Source organism: Pteropus vampyrus, unplaced genomic scaffold (genome assembly GCF_000151845.1).
Source record: "Pteropus vampyrus isolate Shadow unplaced genomic scaffold, Pvam_2.0 Scaffold137, whole genome shotgun sequence".
NCBI lineage: Eukaryota > Metazoa > Chordata > Mammalia > Chiroptera > Pteropodidae > Pteropus > Pteropus vampyrus.
The window spans coordinates 4,429,488-4,451,929 of NW_011888918.1; the positions used below are offsets into that span (position 1 = coordinate 4,429,488).

Here is a 22,442-nt window from a genome sequence, read left to right on the forward strand (position 1 = left end):
TACTTTTTTTAAAGCAACATATAACTGAGTGTTGCTAGTTTTTTTTTTTTAAACCAATCTGACAAGCTCTACCTTTTATTTGAGATATTTAGACTGTTTACATCTAATGTAGTTATCCGTATGGTTAAGTTTAAATTCATCATTTCACAATTTGTTTTCTATCTGTCCTATCGGTCCTTGGCTTCCCTTTTCCTCTCCTGCTTTCTTTGGGATTAATTTAATATATTATATTACTCCATTGTCAGCTTTTCTCCTTGTTGGCTTATTAGCATAATTTTGCTGTGTTAGTTTTGTGACTGTTTTAAATTTCATAATATACTTCTTTAACTTATCACAGTTTACCTTCAAGTGATAGTATATCACTTTACATATAAAAACCTCACAATAATACACTTCTATTTCTCTCCTCCTGACCTCTGTGCTCTTGTTGTTACACTATGTTTTCATACATTATAAACTCCACATTACAGTGTTATTAGTTTGTTTAACCAGTCAATTATCTTTCAGAGATTTGAATCATAAGCAAAAGTTCTTAGATGTTTACCTATGTATGTAGTTATCATTTCTAGTGTTTGTCATTCCTTTGTGTAGATTTATATTTCTCTCTGGCATCATCATTTTATTCAGCCTGAAGGACTTTCTTTAACATCTCTTGTATTGTAGATCTACTGGTGATGGATTCTTTCAGGTTTTACATGTCTTAAGAAACATTTGTTTCACTCTCATTTTAGAACAGAACATTTATTAGATATAGAATTCTAGTCTGATAGCTTTTTTCCTTCAGTGTTTTAACAAATGTGCTTCCTCATCACTCTCTTCTCACTCGCATTGTTTCCAATGAGAAATTTGATGTCAGCCATTATTTCTTTAAAAAGTTTTGACCCCTCTTCCTCTTTTTTCTCCTTCAGAGACTTCAATTACAAGTATATTAGGCTTCTTAAAGTTGTCTCACAGCTCACTGACACCATTTTTTTTTTTTTAAATTCTCTTTTCTCTCTTTTATTTTGGATAATTTCTACTTCTGTGGTTCAGGTTCACTAATCTTTTCTTCTGCTATGTCTAATCTGCCATTAATACCATCCAGCATATTCTTCATCTCATACGTTGTGGTGTTTATTTCTAGAAGTTTGATTTGAAACTTTTCAATATCTTTCATGTTTCTGTCTAACTTTTTGAACATATGGAATACAATTATAATAACTATTTTAATGTCTTCATCTGCTTATTCTCACATCTGCAGATGGCTTTGATTGGTTGATTTATTTACTCATTATGAGTAACATTTTCCTGCTTCTTTGTTTTCCTGGTAATTTTTGATTGGATGCCAGATTTGGTGATTTTTGCCTTATTGGTTGCTGAGTATTTTTCTATTTCTATAAATATTCTTGAGCTTTTTTTCTGGGACGACTGAAGTTATTTGATCCTTTTGGGGTTTGCTTTCATGATTTTTTAGGCAGAATCAGAACTGTGTTAAATCTAGGGCTAATTATTCTGCACTACTGAGGAGATGCTTTCTATTCTCAATGCCCTTGAATCCTGAGATTATCTAGTCTAGCTGGTGGGAACAGGCACTCTTCCCAGCCTTATGTGAGTACCATAATCTCAATCTTTTGAATGCTGTTTTTTTTTTTTTTATCCTTCTTACCTTGGGTAGTTTCTTCACACACAAGTGCTGACTAGTATTCAGTTAAAAGCTAGAAAGGGACTCTCTGCAGGTATTTGGATCTCCCTCTCTGTGAAGGTCTGTCCTTGCTGGTACTCTGTGAACTCCCCTGTCCACTTTGCCAAATCCATGGTGGAGAAAATGCCCATATTTCTAGCATCGGTAAACTTGTCTCATCCAATGATTGTGAAAACAAAAGCAGAAAGAATTATTAAAAGGAAATCTGATTTCAGTCCATTAAAAGTTTCTATCTAACACTAAGAACAATTATTTTCTTGAAAAGAATTATAGTCTGTGAGCTGCGTTAATGCTTCTGTATATCCATTATTCAATGAACTCCTTGTTATTGCCACAAGTTAGGTGTTATTTAGGCAATAATTGATGTTCGACGGGGAGCAAATCTTGGTAGGTATAGATTGAAACTTCAGAGTGAAAAAAGGGACTGGTTAGATCTAGGTAACTTGTTGACTCTTGATCTCTGCTATGGTTCCAGATATCTGGACAGATGTCCCCTGCACTTTTTCATGTCCCCCAACCCTGGGATTCTGATGGACAGTATGGGGTGGTAATGGGTAAAGATGAATGTGGACCATGAGGAGGCTAGTGCCAGGTAATGGACAGCCTGTTTCCCACCCACAGGTGCCTTTTTCATCCCCTACCTCATCTTCCTCTTTACCTGTGGTATTCCTGTCTTCCTTTTGGAGACAGCACTGGGCCAGTACACTAGCCAGGGAGGTATCACAGCCTGGAGGAAGATCTGCCCCATCTTTGAGGGTGAGTAGCTATGTGCCTGATTCCAGGGTATCTGCACTTGGGGTTATAAATCTTATTCGGAATGACTGAGTGGTTTAGTAGCAGTGCTGACTGAGATAAGACTCTGTGTCATTACACTAAACCTTCCATTTATGGACCCAACACTGAGCTAATCACCTAGTCCATCAGAGAATGGAGAAGATGGGGATGAGAATGGGACAAAAGCTTTAGGTTAAATAAATAGAGTGCAAAGCTATTTTAGCTATATATTTTAAAAATATATAACAATGATTCTGTAGTTTTAAAAACATTTAATCACTTATAAAACATTTTAAAAGAGAATTTTAAGTCAGAAAAATATCATTAATAATTCTACCATCTTAACACAATAGCTCTTTAAAATTAGTGTTTATTTCAATATTTCTCTCGATGCAGAATTTTCTTAGGTTTCTGTTTTGAAATAATTATATATTCATGAAAGTTGCAAAAATAGTACAGAGAGGTCACGTGTATCTTTCACCCAGTTTTACCAATGGTAACATCTTACATAGCTATAGAACAATATCACGACCTGGAAACTCATGTTGGAACTATTTATTTCGATTTCACTAGTTTTCCTTGCACTCATTTGTGTCTGTGTAAGTATAATTCGGTGTAATTTTATCACTGTGTGTGTGTAGATTTATGTAACCACAGCCACAATCAACATACAGAACTGCTCCATCACCACAAAGATCTCCGTCTTGCTACTCCTCTGTAGCCACATTGCCCCACCCCCAACCTCTAGCAAGCTCTAATTTGTTCTCTACCTTTATAATTTTGTCATTTTTGAGAATGTTATATAGATGGAAACATACAGCACAGAATCTTTTGAGATTGGCTTTTTCACTTAGCATGATGCCCTTGAGATCCATCCAGCTTGTTCTTGTATCAATCGTTCATTCCTTTTTGTTGCTGAGTAGTATTCCATGGTATGGATATATCACAATTTATTTAACCATTTACACACTGAAGAACATTTGGATTATTTCCAGTTTGGGGCTTTTATTTCATTCTTTCTTTCTCTGTATATAGAGTTTACATATCTATTAATATAGAATATGCACAGTTTATATCTCTTTTTCAGTTAGTGTTGTTTTTCATTTCTACAACAACCATTTAATGATCATATAAATCTCTACCAAGTAGATATATCATAATTTATTTAATAGTTCTTTGCTTTGGACTTAGTCTTACACATTTGAAAAATAACTTTGTGTTAGTGAACTTTCAGAACTTAATAAAGATGACAACACACAGGAAGCCAGAAATAGGGCAGCAGAAAGCAGGGGACAAAAGTCCCCTTCTGACTTAGGAAAGGCTGTTGGAGCAGGCAGCACACTCCTGCCTACTGGGGAGGGAGAGAAGAGAGCCAGGAGACTAGGCCCCAGCAGTTTCTGTTTTAGGACACTGACAGTGGAGCATGAACCCTCTCCTAAGCAGAGGTGGGTAATGTGTGAGAAATCTGTCCACTGTCCCTAGCCCAATTCTGCCCCTCTCCCCATCCAGGCATCGGCTATGCCTCTCAGATGATCGTCATCCTCCTCAACATCTACTACATCATTGTTCTGGCCTGGGCCCTCTTCTACCTCTTCAGCAGCTTCACGATCGACCTTCCCTGGGGAACCTGCCACCATGAGTGGAATACAGGTAAGGTCATCTCCGGAGTTCATTTCCTCCTGCTGTTCTGCCACGTAAACCAAGAGTGGGATAGTCCCTGTATCCCAGGCAATCAAATTCCCAACCATAACTTACTAGAAATCAGCCAAGTGGGTCATAGAGATCTTATATCGAAGATAAGAGCGAGATTTCACCAGCATCACAGGCAAAATGTCAAAGAATTTTAAAGTCTACTCAATTAATGTATTATGAATTCATGTATTATAAATAGAACTGACAATTTATGTGGTTTACTATTTATTTATTCCGATTTGAAATATGATTAGTTGATACATGTATACATTGTTTGTTCATTTTTTTGTTTCTCATGTCTTCTCTCTGATACTATTTTAGGTCTTTCAAACTTACAATTTATCTGGATTTAACCAGGGAATAAGCAGTTTTGTATGTCATCAATATAATTTGTAATAACAATTAATTTTCTCTCATCCCTGTAAGACTGCAAGAGCCATGTATGGCAATAGAACTACTGAGTCTAATGAATTGAAAGTAACAAAAAATTAAAAATACCTAGGGTAGTGCTGTCCAAAAGAACTTTGTGATGATATACTGTCAAGAATGGTAGCCAACATGTGGTTTTTGAGAACTTGAAATGTGGCTAGTGCGTGCGAAGAACTGAATTTAAAAATTTTTATTTAATTTTAACTAATTTAAAAGTAAAGAGCCATATGTGGCTAGTGGCCACCCTTTGGTGGTGCAGATAGAAAGCATATTGGACCTGTCCTGTTTGGGAACTCAGCACTATTGTCTTGCTCTCACTGCCCAGATATCACTCAGGGCTTGTCAGGGCTTACCTGTCCATGATTAATTATTTTTGTTCAGATAAGTTTCTCAGCTCTAATCCGTAGTTTGAATCTTTTACTTAGCAGGGAGGCATATTTCTGCAATGTTTAGTATGGTGTTCAAGGCCCCTCTTGCCCTCAAACTTTATGCTCCCTTTCCAGGCATTCCCTGGAGGATCTCTGCCACCAGCTCCATTCCACCATTTTTCAAGTGAAAAGTCAAATCTTGGAGGTACTTCCCCTGACACCTCAAGATGTATTAGGTTCTTCTCAAATGTATCTGTCAGGACCTGCACTGGCTCCTACCCTGGTTTTTGTCTGTTTGTTGGTCTGGTTTTCCCACAGGTCAGCAAGATCTTGAAGGCAGAAAAGATGTCTTTATCTTTACAACCTTTGTGCCTAGCACAGTGCTGCCTACATCACAATCACTCAAAAATATCTGTTGAATGAATCAAGTTTCAAAAATCTGTTTTATTCTAATATTTTCTTTATATGATATATTTTTTTCTTCCTTCTCTCTCTCCCTCCCTCCTTCCTTCCTTCTTTTTTCTCTTACCCCCTACCTCTCTCCCTTGCTTGCTTCCTTCCTTTCATCTATGTGCACTGAATTCACCCTTGACAACCAGCTTTGTCAGATGGTTGATTTATCCAGATGGTTGATTTATCCAGACCTCAGTGGAGTTCCTCTTGTAAAATTTTGTGAAGTTTTAGTGACTTTGGGCTTTTGCTTCAGGGCATTGTTAGGCCCATCTGCCTTTAGGTTGATTGTGGGTGGTGAGTGTGTCTCTGAGACAATTCTGAGGCAAACTCAAAATCCAAGCCTTCTGCTTATTGGTATTTTGGACATTTCTCCTAATGAGTCTGATTCTACTCTGAGCCTAGTATCTTTACTAGCATAGGAAGTCCTGCCCTGTCAAGATGAAACAACGTTGTTCTGGGTGTGCTGAAGCTTCAAGGAAAGTGACATGTCTAGTGAAAAGAGTGCTCGATTGGCATTCAATCATTCAACAGATATTATTGAGCTCCGACTATGCCAGGCTCTGTTCTAAGCACTGGGGATGTGATAATGTACGAAAACACAGGTCCCTGCTTGCATGGAGTTGTCATTCTAGTGACAGGAGACAAACCATAAAATAAGTGAGAAATAGCTCTCATGTTAGAAGAAATGCTGTAGAGAAAAATAAAACAGGGAGTAAGGATTAGGAGTTTTAGAGGTGAGGGGCTGTAATTTTAAATGGGCTATCAAGGAAGGCCTCTCTGAGAAGATGACATCTGAGTAAGTAATGCTCTGAGGGAGGAGGGGGAGTGAGCCATTGAGGTGGCAGGGAGCAGACACTAGGTAGAAGAGACACTCAATCAAAGATCCTGGGGCACCAGTGCTTTTAGCATCTGTGCCTGTGGCACCCAGGGAACAGCAAGAAATCCATGTGGCTGGAGTGGTGAGTGGGGAGCAGGGAGAAATGAGGTTGGAGGGATGGGGTAGATCATTAGGGCCTTGGATGTGACTACAGGATTTTGGCTTTTTTCTCTGAGTGGGACAGGAAACCCATTGGAAGGTTTTAAACTGGGGTGTGACATAAACTGTGACTTAAATTTAAATAATATCTCTCTGACTGCTGTATGGAGATTTGACTAGAGAGGCTAGAGTAGAAACTGGAAGCCAGTTGGTGGGGGCATGAGATGATGGTGACCTGCACTAGGATGGTGGTAATGGTGATGATGACAAGAAAGGTCAGATTCTAGATATTTCGAAGGTGGAATATACACAATTTGCTGGACTGGATTCTAGCCCTCCTTCAGTCACGTATAAACTAAGACAGGCCATTTCTAAGCAGACTCACTTCTTTATGTGTACAATGGGGAAAACATCTGTCTTAATATTTTTTAAGATTACTGTACTAATAAAATGTAAAAAACAGTGTGAAAACTCTTTGTGAAACTCCAAAGTCAAGTACAGATAATTAGGAGCCATTACTTATAGAGCACTTTACAGACATGTTTTCATTTAATCCCCCATCAATCTTACAAATAGATGTTCTTATGTCCATTTTAGAGATGGGGCAAGTGAGGCTTAGGGAGTCAACAGTGAATAACCAGAAGGTCAGGATTCCAGCCAGAGTTTCTTGTATCTGTACCTTTACCTATACCTGTGCTCTTTAGCTACTCAGCAGTATCACTTCCCTAGAAGGCATTCTTATTCCTCAAAGCTCATGAGTTTATACACAACAGTTACATAGAAATATTTATATACTTTGGAGCAGATGGCATGCAGAGCATCTTTCCTGATGCCATCTGATCATGTTTTTAAAGAATATGTACCAAACATTTAAAAACCGACAAGTAAAAGTGTGCGAGAGAGAGCGGGGCGGGTTTGTTGAGGTCGTTATGTGCTTGAGAATGTTTTGTATATACAACTTCAGCCCAGTTCCTTCCAGATACCTTACTTCCATTCTCTTAAAATTTCACCCCAAATACTGGCTAATAATTTACTCTTGCTTCCTTCCCTGGGCCCCATGAGTAGAACACTGTGTGGAGTTCCAGAGGACCAATGGCTCCCTGAATGTGACCTCTGAGAACGCCACCTCTCCTGTCATCGAGTTCTGGGAGTAAGTGAGCCTTGTTCCCCATCCTAATGTGGGTTGTTTGCTTGAAAGAAGGGCACAGGGATGGTTCGTGCAGCTGTGGCTCTCAGTGCAAGGGAAGAATCTCCATTTCCTTCTTTGGTGGCCTTGTCACCTAAGTGGCTTTTTTCTATTGTGCCTATACTTGTGGCTAATGTAGAACTGGTTTCAGAGATGAGAATTTCACAACTTTCCTCTAGTGTGCCTGCTTTCCCTCCCCCACGTGCCCATGCTCATGTCAGATAGTGCACGTGCATGAGTGCCCACACTCCTAACCACACCCTTCTCTTCAGTTGCATGAGCACTGCCTCTTATCTTCCTCTCCCCCCAGTACTAGTGTTCATCTCAGGCACGATTCCTAATATCAACATGTCCTAAAACTCTGGTTGAGAAAATGTGTTTGTGCCTCCTTCTCCAGGTTACATGGGTACTCAGCCTCCCAGAGCAAACTGATCTGGGAATAGTTTATGTTTGCCTTCCTCTATATGTACCCCCATCTCTGGGTAAAGAAGAGCCTCATGTTTTCGGGCAACAAGAGCTAACAAGCCTTTGGACAAGAGCCTGGAGGCATGGCTCGCTGCCCAAGACATGTGGGCTGCAAAAAGAAGGCCAGCAGCAAAAGTGGAGCCCGGCTCAAACTTCTCTCCCCAGGAGGCGGGTCCTGAAGATCTCTGATGGCATCCAGCACCTGGGGGCCCTGCGCTGGGAACTGGCTTTATGCCTCCTGCTTGCCTGGGTCATCTGCTACTTCTGCATCTGGAAGGGGGTCAAGTCCACGGGCAAGGTCCGTGTTGGAGAGCTCCTGGTCAGCCCATCCCAGGACTCTCTGCCCTCACTGGGGGTTCAGTCACCCAAGAGTTTCCTAAGTGGTAGCCTAGTCAAGAATGGGAAGGAGGAAATGACCCAGTGAAAATTTTATGTGGTGCTCTTCTTTGATTCTGTGCCTCTCCTGGATCTAATTCCATGTCCTTCTGGTATTTGGGAGATTGAATGGAAGATTGAGAGAGAAGGAGAGAAAGGCAAGAAAGACACTTGCAGAGGAAGTTCATCTTGGAATACACCATATGTGCGGGCACATTGCAAATTGAACACAGTTCATAGCTCCCTCATTCATACAACATTTCTTTGGAAAAAGAGTTCCATTAAGACTATTAGTCTCAAAATAATTCTCAGCCAACCTGAGAACTTGAGGGAACTCTTTGCCCTAGAGTGTATGAGGTGTTAGAAGGGCATTCTGAGTTCTTCTGGACTCTTGCCATGGAGGCCTCTGACCAGGCTTCCTTCCTAATCTGGTCGTCTGGTTGCACTAGGCTTGTAAGCTCTGTGAGGACAGGGATCATGTGTTACATGATCTTTTCACACCTGACAACCCTTGCCATAAATCTAAACATACTTGCTGGGAGAATGCCTAAGTTCATGCAGTCACTCAATAAATATTTACTGGGTATGTGTTAGGGGGAGGATGAGTGCCGTAAGCTAGAAGGGGAAGGGAGAGGAGAGGTTGTGGCTCATGGCAGAGGAGAGGTGGAACTGAGCAGCTGCGGGGGTGAGGATGTACGAGCAGAAGAGGAACCACTTTGACCTATCCTGTAGGCGGGGAGCTCCTGCCTCCAGCATCCCTGCAGGGTCTCCAGCCTCCGTTCCTCCTAACTGATGAGTTTCTTGTCTCTCATCTGCCCCTTGGCTAGGTGGTGTACTTCACAGCCACATTCCCTTACCTCATGCTGGTGGTCCTGTTAATTCGAGGGGTGACGCTGCCTGGGGCAGCCCAAGGAATTCAGTTTTATCTGTACCCAAACCTCACTCGTCTGTGGGATCCCCAGGTAAGAAGCCACAGACAAGTGCTATCATGTGGCCCTGGAAGCACTTGAACTGTCGATCTTCTCTGTGCACTGGTGGGACATCCCTGCTCCTGGCTCAGCCCTAAGGATTCCGTGGTGGTGGTGGTGGGGGGTGTTGCAGACATCTGTTAGCAGCTGTTCCTGGTCCCCTCCCTTGGTTCACAGCTGCCAGGAAAGCGGGGCAGGGGGTGGGGTAATAATATTTCTCAGGGGCAGCAAATATGTCACTAACAGTCCTTACTCACAGGCTGGTCCCATTCCTCCACATCTGCCCATCCTCTTTTTGAATTTTTTCACTTGGAGATCTCATTTCACACCTGGCTTCCTCTCTATTTCTTAAATCTCCACCAACCCCTTCTGGTTTCTTCCCTGTGTCACATGGCCCATTCCTAGGCCCAGTTCCCCAGCCCCTCCCAGTCCCTCCCAGCTGGGCTGGTGTTGAGTTTCCCTCAGTTGTCAAGAGGCCCTTGCCTCTTCACTCCCCTCAGCCAGCTTCTTTGTGGGCAACCCTCTCTCTCCAAGAGAAGGGACCATGCTGCTAGAGGCGTTTGTAAAACAGGGCCTGAAATAAGAAGCCACTGCTTCTGACAGATTTCTTGCCTGCTCCTGTTTGGCAGCCATTTTGAAAGCCGGAAGTTTTATTTTTTTCCAAGGGAAAATATTTTTTAAATTTCGCCCCCCGCTACTGAGCTGGGTGTCTTTATTAACCATTAAAATAATTCATTTACTTTTTTCTCTTTGTTCAAGTCATTTTTAAAAATTAATTAGTTAATTCGTTAATTAATTAATTATTTAAAATTAAGTTTATTGGGGTAACATTGGTTAATACAATTATATAATTTTCAAGTGTACATTATCTCCTGACATCTGTATATTCTATTGTGTGTTTACCACCCAAAGTCCAGTTACCATATATTTGATCCCCTTTACCCACTTCGCCCTCCCCCTAAACCCTATATTTGACCCCCTTTACCCCATCTACCTCTCCCCTCCTCCCCCACCCCACTAGTAACTACTAGTCTATAGTCCTCTGGTAACCACTAGTCTATTGTCCATGTCCATGAGTCTCTGTTTGTCCTATTCATTTGTTGCTTTTAGGTTTATATCCCACATATAAGTGATATCATGTGATTTTCAACTTTTTCTGTCTGGCTTATTTCGCTTAGCATGATTATCTCGAGGTCCATCCATGTTGTCGCAAATGGCAGTATTTCATCTCTTCTTATGGCTGAGTAATATTCCATTGTATATATGTACCACAACTTCTTTATCCAATCATCTATCGTGGACACTTCAGTTACAGCCAGAAGTTTTTGAGGGCTGGGGAGTGTGGGCAAGCTCCCCCCATCCCATGATCCCTAAGATGTGTTACCCAGCTCCATGCCCTGCCTCTTCCTCCCTGGGGAGATTCTCCCTTAGTGCTGGAGGAGGTTTTCTATGGTAGAGGCCCCGAGGAGATTTAGGATGGGAGGAGCCCAGCACAGAGAAGATGATCAAGTGGATGGCCGTTCAAACATTTTAAAGAGTAAAGCACCAGCACAGTCTCTGAAATTGCTGAAAGAGAGCAAGAGAAAAGGGAGTGGCACACACTTCCACCATCCCTCTGAGGCCAGGGACTCAATTCACACAGGAGCAATGGCTCCCCCTTGTGCAGAATTTGGGGTGATGCAGAGCTCAATTATTCCCAATTCTCCCAGCCACCCTGGCAGAGTTACGACTTCTTCCATCCGGGGTTCCAGAGGGGCTGCCAGGCCTCCCACAATCAGAAATCTCCCTGTGGAGTCAAGTAGCCTTGAGCACTTGACTTCTCCACGATCTTCTGGTGGGACACAAATGTATCCTTCCCCTCTCCCACTTCTTAGACATAACAGAGATACAGATTGCAGCTGCATCATCTCCATGTGGGGCGCGAGAGCTGCAGGCAGGCTTTGGAGTCAAACTGTAGAGCCGTAGCCTTCAGAGCTAAAAGGGCTCCAGAGATCACCTAGTGCTAACTCCTCATTGCACAGATAAGCCAACCGGGCCCAAGGTCACACAGCGAGTAAGTGGCAGGCCAAACAAAGTGTATTTTTATTTTGTGAATCATAAGCTCTTGGCTTACCTGGAACCAAAGGGTCATGAGAGAAAGTAGGTATCAAGCAGAGGGTTGTGGGGCAGCAGAGTTGAAGGAAGGCTTTGAAGGACAGGTGTAGAGTCTGGCTTGGATCACCTGTGCAAGTGGAAGCCACTGTGGTTTGGGAGGAGAGGAGGTGTGACTCGAGGTGTGGCTACGCTGCAAAGCCCGCAATTGTTTGGGGGTCAGGCTGGGAAGGAGGGACATGTTCAGGCCAAGAGACAGGCAGGTAGGCTGAGAGAGTGAAGGAGAACCGATTTCTGGAACTGATTTATGGCTTCCATAATCAATGCCTTGTTTGTCCTGATCAGTGATTTATAGCTAACAGTTTTTGACTACTTACTACATCTCTGGCATTAAGAGATTTACATACCTGGTTTCAGCTAATCCTCACAGCTGATCAATGAGATATCCTTATTTTACAGATAAGGAAATTAAGGACTAGAGAACTTAAAGAATTTTCTATACTCACACCTGTACCTGGAATCCAGGTCCAAATGATGACAAATTCCACATACTTTACAACCTCTATCTCATAGCTCATTTGTTTAGCAGAATTTGTTAAGCATCTATTATGTGTCAGACCTATTCTAGGCAGAGTGCTCTATCAATCATCTATCTATCTATCTATCATCTTCCATCAAATATAAAGAAAGCGGACCAGATAGCTTTCAACTCCGAGAGTTAATAAGGCCATAATTCTGTGTTTGGTTTACTGCAGGAGATAAGACATCTTAATCAGGTCTCCAGGATACCATCCTTCTAACCCCAGCCAGCTGTAGGCTGTACAGGGAGCATATGTCTTCCAAGTCCTCTGAGGCTGTGGGGAGGGAGATGTTTCAAGAGCCAGACTTGGTCCTGAGCTTCTGAGATGCTTTATTAACGGCCTGGTCCTGGTCCCATGCTGAAGCGAGGCCTTTGTTGTCTGTGAGCAGAGCAGCCCATGCAGGGTGAGGCATCCTGCCAGAGCCCTAATTGATTGTAGTTGGTACTCCCCAGGAAGTATGATAATTCTAACTGGCATTTGCCTGGCACTTGAGAAAGGTGTAAAATTCCTGCTACCCGACACAAAGACCAAAGACATCTCTCTGGCAAGCACTCAGTGTGGGAGCAGGGAGTCAGGCAGAGATGAGGCTGGGTTATTTGGTTTCCTCTCCTTTCTCCAGCCTTGCTGTGTGCCAGGAAGGTTGCTGCCTCTCCTGGTGTTCCTGGGGCTTGCCTCTTTCACATGGGGAAGGCCACTGGAGACTCAGGGTTCCACTGGTGCAGTGTATGCTTTATTCTGGCACTTGTTTCTTTCCTTTTGACTGTTCTACTGCACTTTGTTAGGTTGATAAGGGCAGGGGTTGGAGGATAGCGTGTCCAAAGATCCTCTGTTGAAACTTTTAAATCTCTATGCTAAGCTATTCTAACTATTGGTTAAAATGAGTCTGTTTGTTTGTTTGTTTGTTTTATTTTTACACTGAAATCTATGGGACCTCACCATCACTGTAAGGTGGGTTGCTTTTTTAAAATAAGCTAATGACAAACAGCAGCAGTAGCTGACACATTGATCACATGCTTATTATTCGCCAGGCGCTTTACTGAATGTATGACACAGTTTAATCTTCCCACCAGCCCTGGGAGTTAGTTAGGTGTTAGCCTCATTTTACGGATGAAGAAACTGAAGCTCTGAAAACTTAAGAAATTTGCCCCAAACCACAAAACTAGCATGGTGTGTGTGTGTGTGTGTGTGTGTGTGTGTGTGTGTGTGTGTGAGAGAGAGAGAGAGAGAGGGGGCGGGGGGGGCGGGGGAGGAACTTGGGTCTCATCCCAAGTTGTCTTTTGGAGTCTGCTATCTTAATCACCATGATATACATTTTCCAAAGAATATTAATTATTTGAGAGTCTTAAGGGCTGTTTTTTATTATTCCGGAATTATTTCAGGTGGGATAGGGAACTAATATTTATTTATGTTAAGCATTTTACATACATTATTTGTTATTATATCCATTTTCCTGAACAGAGGAGTAAGGTTCAGAGAGGTTAAGTGACTTGCCTAAGATCACACAGCTAATAATTAATAGAGTTAGTGATTGAGCCCAGTTCATTCTGACTCCCAAGCCCAGGCTTTTTCCATTACATACTATTGCCTTTCTAAAAGAGGTTGAACTCAAAGTTGAAAGCACCCTTCCTGAACCTTCTAGAGGTCTCTCTCTTCTTCTATACCCCAGAGAACTCTTTTTTTGCGTGTACTCCACCAAATGTTTTTCACACTTGTTTTATTCTTGGTCAGTCTTCTGCCCCAGCCAAAGACACATTGGAGTTTTGTCCTGGAAACCAGGGCTCCTGGCATGGGCGGGGAGTGGGTCGCCTGCGGTGGGAACAGAACAGCTTGCCCTGCTTGTTCCTTCTTCTGACCTCATTCCTTTCCCCCATCCCAGCAGGCTTGTTAGTCAGCTGCTGTGCAGAGAGCTGGGGCTTGCCAAGCTCCCAGTAAGGGGGATTTTAGTCAAAGGCACCATATCTGACCCTTGCACTCTGAACTCTCAGCCCTCCTGCTGCAATTTTCTTTGTTCTCATTAACCTCTTCTCCCAACTCAGTCTTAGTCTATCTCCCTCAGGGTGAGGTGAACTGCCAAGTCACAATTTTTCTTCCCAAGCCCAAGTTTAGAAAACTTCATAACCACAGGATTTACGCCCCCTGCCGGCATAGGGGCGGCCACAGACGTCTCTGCGGGCACTGACAGTTTCCCTGGTAACGTGTGGGTCCATCTGCATCCTGTGTACTGAGAAGCGTGGGAGCAAACACCCTAGGCCTGGATAACTTGTTTGGGAGAGATCACCTGATCTTATTACTGCATGAGCCCTAGGCAGATAAGCATTGCTCCCCAGCCCTACATCTCTGACCCCGGGTAAATCCTTGCTGTACAAGCTCAGAGCCACTTGTAACCTACTGAGTGAGCAAGAACGAAATAGAACAGAGTGACCTTCAGACCAGAGGCCACTGAGTTTTCTTGAGATGACCGTTTCACAGTATCTGGTGTGTGTGTCGGGTCGGGGGGGGGAGGGGTGGGGAGCAGAATTTTAGAATTAAAAAAAGGATTTGAAACACCCTGAAGGAGCAAATAGACCATCCAAGGCTTAGCCTCAAACCTTGTGGCATCACGCTGAATTTTGCAAGCACCTCCCTTCTTGGCTGCAGGTTTTTTCTTTTCATTCCTACCCTTTCCTTTTTTCACTTCTGAAAGAAATCTCGATGCCTTCTCTCCTTTCCCAATATGATTTTCCTCAAGTTTAAAAAAGTCCCCAGGTGTTTCCATCCTTTGTGCTATTTCTTGCTTGCCAGGCCCTTCTGGATCTGCCTCTGAGCCCTTTTCCCTGGTGGCAGCTCCAGCAGGGAAATGGGGATGGGAGTCACAGTGAGCAGAAGGTACAGGAGGCTAGAGACAGTCTCCCTTTTTGTTCACCATCTTTCCCCATTCCTGCAGAAACAACTGGAACAAGAAGAGTGAGTGCTTTGATTGGGTCCCTGATGCCAGTGTTCGGGGGCTGTAGGGCAATGATTCTCACATCTAACTGTTCAGTAGGATCGCCCACTGAGCTCTGAAAATAATACAGACTTCTGGGTTCTCTTTTAGCCCTAGAGATTCAGTATCTCAGCTGGGGATGCTGGCCGAGGAATCAATGTGATTCTGATGTAGTCAGCTTGTCAGTGAGTCCCCTGGACCCACTTTGGTGGGGTGAATCAGAGAGCAAGAGAAAGGGAGGTTGAGGGTGGTGGTGATGGTTAGACAGGCAGGGAGAGGCAGGTAGGGGACTGAGGAGCTTTGCACAGAAAGAAGCTGAGGCCCTGGTGTGTGGGGACCTTGGGACACCGGTACTAGCGAAAGGAAAGCAGGGGCCTGTTTTTGGGCTACTGGGGGAGATCCAGGCAAAAGATAAGAAATGGGGAACACAGAGATGTTGGGGTCCCTGCTTGGCGATGTCCCCATCCATAGCTTGGTGCTCACTTGTAGAGCTCATATCCTCCGAAGGCAGGAGGTGCTTGGGAAGGTCTGTAACCCCAGGACCCCACCTCCTGCCTATCTGCAGGGTGGCTTAGTCTTGTTTGCCTTGATGTTCCTTCCCTTTGGGATGTTATTCTAGCTGTTAAATCTAAATCATAACATACACAGGCTTGGTCAGCAGCTGAGATAATAACGGTAACAACCATACCCTCTGTTTAGCTGAACTCTCTGCCCCCGCCCTGAGGAGTACAAAGCCCTTTACAGATGCATTTCTGTTCATCCTCTTGCTGAGGATTACTCTTCCTGTTTTTCAGAGGGTTTTGAGGCATGACGAGCAAAGTTACATGCCCATGATGGCACTGATAGTAAGGACCCATTAGCCTAGAGATCCTGTTTCTGGATACCTTCCAAACTGGTCACATCACCAGGAGAGCCCAGGGCAGGAGAAGGTGGAGGCAGAACCAAGGCTTTGTTTCCAGGATAAAAATCTGGTGCCCGCCTAACTTACTTCTAGAGCACCCTCCCACCTTCCCGTCTTCCTCCAGCATGGATCCTTTGGTCTTCTTCTTTGAATGCCTAGGCCACCCTAGTAGTACCCGAGAACCCCATCTGGGGGCCCAGGAAGTCAAGCCCATTGCGCTGGCAGGTTGTAGGGGGCCCACACAGTCCGAGAGCAGATCACAGTGTCTGGCTCTCCTGTGCGCTCTGCTCTCATGGAGCCAGATGCCTGCTTTCATGGGGCGCAGCTTTCTTGCCTTCTCCCGGTGTAGGGGTGGAAGGATGCGGGCACCCAGATTATTCTTTTTCATTCGCTATCTGTCTAGGGTACCCTGACGGCCCTGGGCAGGTACAACAGGTACCACAACAACTGCTACAGGTGACTTGGGGGAGTGGGGCTTGAGCCACAAACCCACATCTCTCTACTGTCCCTCCAGGTACGCAGGATCAGGGGTGATTTAGAGAGTGCGCCAGCTCATGGATTTGCCCACCCCTATCCTTCACCCCACTTTCCAATACTCCAAGGCTGCCAGTTACTGAAAGGAGCCAACTGCAGCATGGGCAAAGGGACTGCTTCCAAAAGGGTGGGAGAGTTTGGGTTGGCTGGGAAACCAAGCAGGAGCCCGGCCTGGGTCCTGGATAATTTAGAGGTCAGCGGGCTCAGGAGGCAAGCCCGAGAAGTGAGTGAGTAGCCATGTCATGCAGTGGAGCCTCAGTCTTGCCTGCTTTGTACATTTGCCCCAGCAAACATGGATCCTTCCATGCTTTCCTTCACTTCTCCCCCGTCTCATGTCTCCTCCCCGCGGTTCCCTTGGCCTACCTGGTTCATATTAAAGAATTTAAGCCAACTTTAATATTAGCTAAAAATATCATGTTATGCATTTTAGAATCAAAATGTAGGTGACTAAGAATTATTTGTCGCTTGGTATTTTCCAGGCCTACATCCTCAACATTGGCCTGCCACACTGAATTGTGTCAGAGTGGTGGTCTCCCAAAGGTGTGGTGACAATACGGCAGGGAAGGGAGACCGTGTGGCAGTTTGTAATTTTTAGATTGATATTTTACTTTCTCAGAGCCTCATTCTTTTAGGACTACCTTGGTTTATTCCAAGTCTAAGCTAATGGAGTAGGGGAAGCACAACTGTCCCTTAAAAGTTCATCTTAATTCTGCGAGGCAGCCCCTCTGGCCTGTCTGCCCTGAAGGGCAGGGCTCCCCTGGGGTTCCCGTTGGCTCTGACTGGAGGCCCTGCAGCTCTTTTGACCCACCTGTTTCCACCTCCCCCACTCCCCACAGGGACTGCATGGCCCTCTGCTTCCTCAACAGTGGCACCAGCTTTGTGGCCGGGTTTGCCATCTTCTCCATCCTGGGCTTCATGTCCCAAGAGCAGGGGGTGCCCATCTCTGAGGTGGCCGAGTCAGGTGAGTGTTGGGGAGGCCCAAGGCCATGGATTCTGTGAGTTTTAAACCTTCGCCAACCGGGTTCCAGAGGCGTTTCTATTGTCACCTTCACCGAAGGTGAGCTCTGGTCACCTTTCAGTGGACGCATCCTAGGAAGACCTGGGGGAAGGCTTAAAAACAGTAAATCCAGCTTCAAAGGGTAAATGGATACAGTGATCATTTTTCTTCCCACTCCAGCCAGCCTCCAGTTCTTTACACTGGAGGTCACCAATGTTATCAGGTTCATGTTTATCCCTCTAGAAATACCTTAGGTGTACATGAGAAAAAAACACACACCCATGTATATACACATATTCATTCATACCTAGGTACATACTACTATTTCTATTTCTTCCCCTCCTCTTTTAAAAAACCAGTTGATAACATACTATATACACTGTCTTGCATTTTGACTTATTCACTTTAAACTGTCTCAGAGTTTATATGGGCAGATAGCGTTTCTTCCTTTTTTAAGTGAGTGCTTTTCTACCATGCAATCTTGTTTTTGCTTCTTTTAAATAAAATTGAGAACTGGTCCTCTATCCGGGTAAGCTGTTTCTTTTGCTCTTCCCCTATTCTTGGGGACCACCCACTTGCACTCCATAACAAGACAATTTTTATCATAGCATTCACAAACCCACCCCTGTTACACAGAGTTCCAAGCACTAGGCAACTAACATTACTGACTCTTATTAAAAATGATAATATTTTACTTTTATTAAGCACTTACTATATGCCAGGCACTGTGCGAAGCATTCTGCCTGTACCATGCAATGGAAAGCTGTGAGGTGAGTGCTGGTATCACCCCCATCTCACCAGTGCAGGGAGTGCACTTCAAGAGGTAAAGGACTGTCCAAGGTTAAAGGTCACAGTGTCACACCCTTTGTTTCAAAGGAAGCTTCCTATGGATGAACCCAGCCACTGGCATGTGACTCTGTTCCTGCTATTTGAGCCAGCTGAGAGGAACGTTAATTTATTTGGGAGGTCGTATGTCAGTCATATTCTGAAATTAATGCCAGTTCACTTATAGGGTGATGGGAAAGGCTCTGGGTGTAGAGGTGGCAAACCGGTGGCCGTAGGCCCAGTCTAGACTTGGTGGCATTTTCTTTGGAACCATTTTCTCTATAGAAACCACACAGTGTTTACCTTAGTTGTTGTGGACATGATGACTCCAGGTCTCATCAGGACCAGCCACTCCCTCATTTTACACTGGGTCAGCTTCACATATGTACAGGGCCTGCCTGTTCCCTGAGCTCTTTTTAAGCTTGAAATCTCTGATTTGGGGCAAAAGATCTGGAGAATGAGATCAAAGGATTTGGAGTAGAACTTACAGAAATGTGTGTGATATACCCCTTTCTGTTTTCCAAAGCCCTTTATACCCACAACCTCTAAGTTCTGTTTCTGCAAAGGAGAATACAGCAGTGGTGGCTTGGAAGTTTGGCGACCAGGTAGAGGTTTGGGAGAGGACAGTGGTGGTGATAGTAACTGTGGGGTGAAGTTTCCTCTGGCTCTTGTTATTCCACGGCAGCGCACTGGGATCACATGTGGCCCGGAGCTGGCCCATGCACTGAGCGGTGTTCCTCTGCTTCTTGCCATAGGCCCTGGCCTGGCTTTCATCGCCTACCCCCGGGCTGTGGTGATGCTGCCCTTCTCTCCTCTCTGGGCCTGCTGCTTCTTCTTCATGGTCGTTCTCCTGGGACTAGACAGCCAGGTATCAAGAGGTGGCCACTCAGAGGCTAAGAGATGATGGGTGTGGGTGAGCTGGGGGAGGGGGAGCAGTGGACCTGATGCCCTGAGGGACCTTAAAACAGTTGAGGACTGGGCGAATGTCAGATGTGGATGCCCTTCTAGGGACCAGGAAGAGCTTCGAAGGGTGGGTCCAGACCTAACCATGTAAAGACAGCTGTGGGGACTTGAGACAAGGGTGGCTGGCATGGCTGACCCTGGGAGCCATATGCCAGAGCTAGTTGATGGAGTTTATTTTGGGAGCTCTCTTTCCCTCCAATTCTTTTGCCCTCTCATCCAGTTTGTGTGCGTAGAGAGCCTGGTGACGGCGCTGGTGGACATGTACCCCCGTGTGTTTCGTAAGAAGAACCGGAGGGAGGTCCTCATCCTTGGAGTGTCTGTCACCTCCTTCCTCCTCGGACTGGTCATGCTCACAGAGGTGAGGGTCTGCAAGGCTTCAGGGTGGGGATCGGGTGCAAAAGAGGAGCAAATGTGGACAGCTGCCACCTGTCAGATGGAGCAGGCTGGTGTGGATTCTGGGCACTGGGACTCACTCCTTTCCCAACGACAGGAAGCACAAAGTAGACAGGTCCCTCCTCTGGCTTTGGGCATTGACTGCCTGCTTCTAGGGACAGGCGAGGGGTATTTTGGCTCCACAGTAAACTAAAAAATATGGAAACGATAGTTGGGAAGTCTTGGATTAGGAAAAACTGCCTCTCCAGCAAGATTCCATAATTTCCTGGGTAGCTGCACCAAGTTCCAGGGATAAACTTAAAAGACAGAAAGGGAGCCCTGGGGATGGGTAATATTCTGTGTGATGGCTCAAAGGAGAGGAAAGGAGATGGAGCTTGTCAGCTTGATAATACCAATGACGGCTCCTATCCTGAGCTTTGCCAGAAAAGTACACATTATGTCTTAGATTTCTGAGTCAATCTCTAAATGTTCTCAGAGACAATCTAACAATAGCTATTTAGTTCATCTATCATCCAGCCTAAAACAATAATAAAAAGTAAAAGTAATTATTGCCTCTTATCTGTCTAGTGCCTTACAGCTTACAAATTACATTCTCTTTTAATATCTGTCTTTTGTGATCCTCACCAACTCTGTTCTGTGCCCTAAGGATGTGAGGCTGGGGGGCGTGGGGGAAAAAATCTGTCTGTTTCTTCTGGATAAAGTGCTGTTTTTTGTCTCCTCCTGGTCAGGGTGGTATGTACGTGTTTCAGCTCTTTGACTACTATGCAGCCAGTGGCATGTGCCTCCTGTTCGTGGCCATCTTTGAGTCCCTCTGTGTAGCTTGGGTCTATGGTGAGTTACTGTCCCTAACCCCAGTGCTCACGTCCACCCCAGGGCCCTTAGACAGAAGAGAGACATCCAATGCTCGCACCCACCTTTTCTTGAGATTTACCCCCTACCCAACCTCAAAAATCTCAGTAATCCTAAATTTATAACATTGGAAGGACCCCCCAGAGGTTGCCTTGCCTACCCTCCTGGTTATGGTTGGGAAGTCTTGGATTAGGAAAAACTGCCTCTCCAGCAAGATTCCATAATTTCCTGGGTAGCTGCACCAAGTTCCAGGGATAAACTTAAAAGACAGAAAGGGAGCCCTGGGGATGGGTAATATTCTGTGTGATGGCTCAAAGGAGAGGAAAGGAGATGGAGCTTGTCAGCTTGATAATACCAGTGACAGCTCCTATCCTGAGCTTTGCCAGAAAAGTACACATTATGTCCTCAGGTGGACCCATAACCTGTCTTATCCAAACCTTTTTGGCCTGTAACAGTCTTGATAGTTGGAAGGTTCTTGCCTTTGCTGCCACTACCATTTATGCCTCTGAGTACCAGGGAAGAGTTCTCTCCCAGCAGTGATCTGTAAAGACAACCATGATGTCTGTTTATTAGTCCTTGCCCTTCCTGGTCTGTGTGGGTCCATCCTGATGCTCTGGATGCTAAAGAATGTCCTTTCTCTCCCTTCCTTCCTTCTCTTCATGGTAGGAGCTGGGCGCTTCTATGACAACATCGAAGATATGATTGGGTACAGACCATGGCCTCTTATCAAATATTGTTGGCTCTTCCTCACACCGGCTGTGTGCACAGTAAGATAACCTTCAGGGAGGGAAGCCAGATGAAGGGATGGAGAGATGGTGGTGGCAGGAGGATAGGTGAGCTGTGAGCCCTAGAAGGGACTTCTCCGTGGGGACTGGAAATCACTTTAGATTTTCATTCATCCTCCTGTTGTATTCTAGAAAATGACATCAAGATAGAGTCTTCCTTCCCATTTCACAGAAGGATAAATTGAGGTCCAGCACTATCAGACAGTTTGACTAACACCACAGTGTGAGTCTAACATAGCAGGCAGGACTGAAACCCAAGTGCATTGGGCTGCTCATGATAATACTGATAAACCACAGCAACGGTGATAGCAACAGATACAAAAACACTTACCTTGTGCTTTACACATTTTAACCCATTTAATCCTCACAAGAACCCCACAAAGTAAGAATTACCATTATATTTATTTTACAGATGAAACTGAAGCCAAAGAGGTTAAGAAATTTACCCAAGCTAGAAAGTGACAGAGAGCTAGGATTCAAGCTCAGGTGACTTGGCTCCAGAATCTGAGCCGTGAACCATTCTGTGCTGCTTCCTCTGGCTTATCCATTTGTGTCCGCAGTTCCCCTGAGCACCCACTGTTTGCAGGATGTAAATAAAGCCTGACCCCTGCCCTTGAGGTACTCGCAGCGCCACCTGCTGGTGCAGGAAACATAAACAACTGAAAGCACCAGCAGGCACACAATCTTGTCCTAATCCGGAGGCCAACCATGTGGAGAGGTGCCCATGGGCACAGGGGCCCTGGAGGGACAGGGTAGGTACCCTGAAAATACCTATTGGGGGGTGTGTGGATTTTGAGCAGAATGTGGCTGGAGGTTGGTTGGAGGCTGATTGATCCACAAGAGCCTGGAAGAAAATCCAGGCTTGGAGCATGATTTCTGCAAGTTCCTCCACGTGGCACTGAGGGCACAGCGCCCCTGCTCCCCAAACCCTTCTCTTCTGTTCTTGCCCTCAGGCCACCTTCCTCTTTTCCTTGATCAAGTACACCCCACTGACTTACAACAAGAAGTACACGTACCCCTGGTGGGGGGATGCCCTGGGCTGGCTCCTGGCTCTGTCCTCCATGGTCTGCATTCCCGCCTGGAGCTTCTACAAGCTCAGCGCCCTCAAGGGTTCCTTCAGAGAGGTAGGGAGTTAGCGGGGAGGGAGTGGTCAGAGGTGGAGGAATCCTGGGGGATGGTGATAGATGGCTGCCT

The 22,442-nt window shown here is 44.9% G+C and overlaps 1 protein-coding gene across 1 annotated transcript in view; it reads left to right on the top strand.

Moving 5' to 3' along the window:
• SLC6A13 (solute carrier family 6 member 13) overlaps window positions 1-22,442 on the top strand; it is a 38,103-nt gene that overhangs the window by 13,934 nt on the left and 1,727 nt on the right. Inside the window, 12 exon segments of the mRNA XM_011367838.2 lie at window positions 2,303-2,437; window positions 3,965-4,105; window positions 7,439-7,523; window positions 8,190-8,322; window positions 9,227-9,361; window positions 16,252-16,358; window positions 17,273-17,397; window positions 19,014-19,126; window positions 19,442-19,579; window positions 20,343-20,445; window positions 21,130-21,230; window positions 22,202-22,372. Coding sequence (XP_011366140.1) covers window positions 2,303-2,437; window positions 3,965-4,105; window positions 7,439-7,523; window positions 8,190-8,322; window positions 9,227-9,361; window positions 16,252-16,358; window positions 17,273-17,397; window positions 19,014-19,126; window positions 19,442-19,579; window positions 20,343-20,445; window positions 21,130-21,230; window positions 22,202-22,372 — 1,487 coding nt within the window.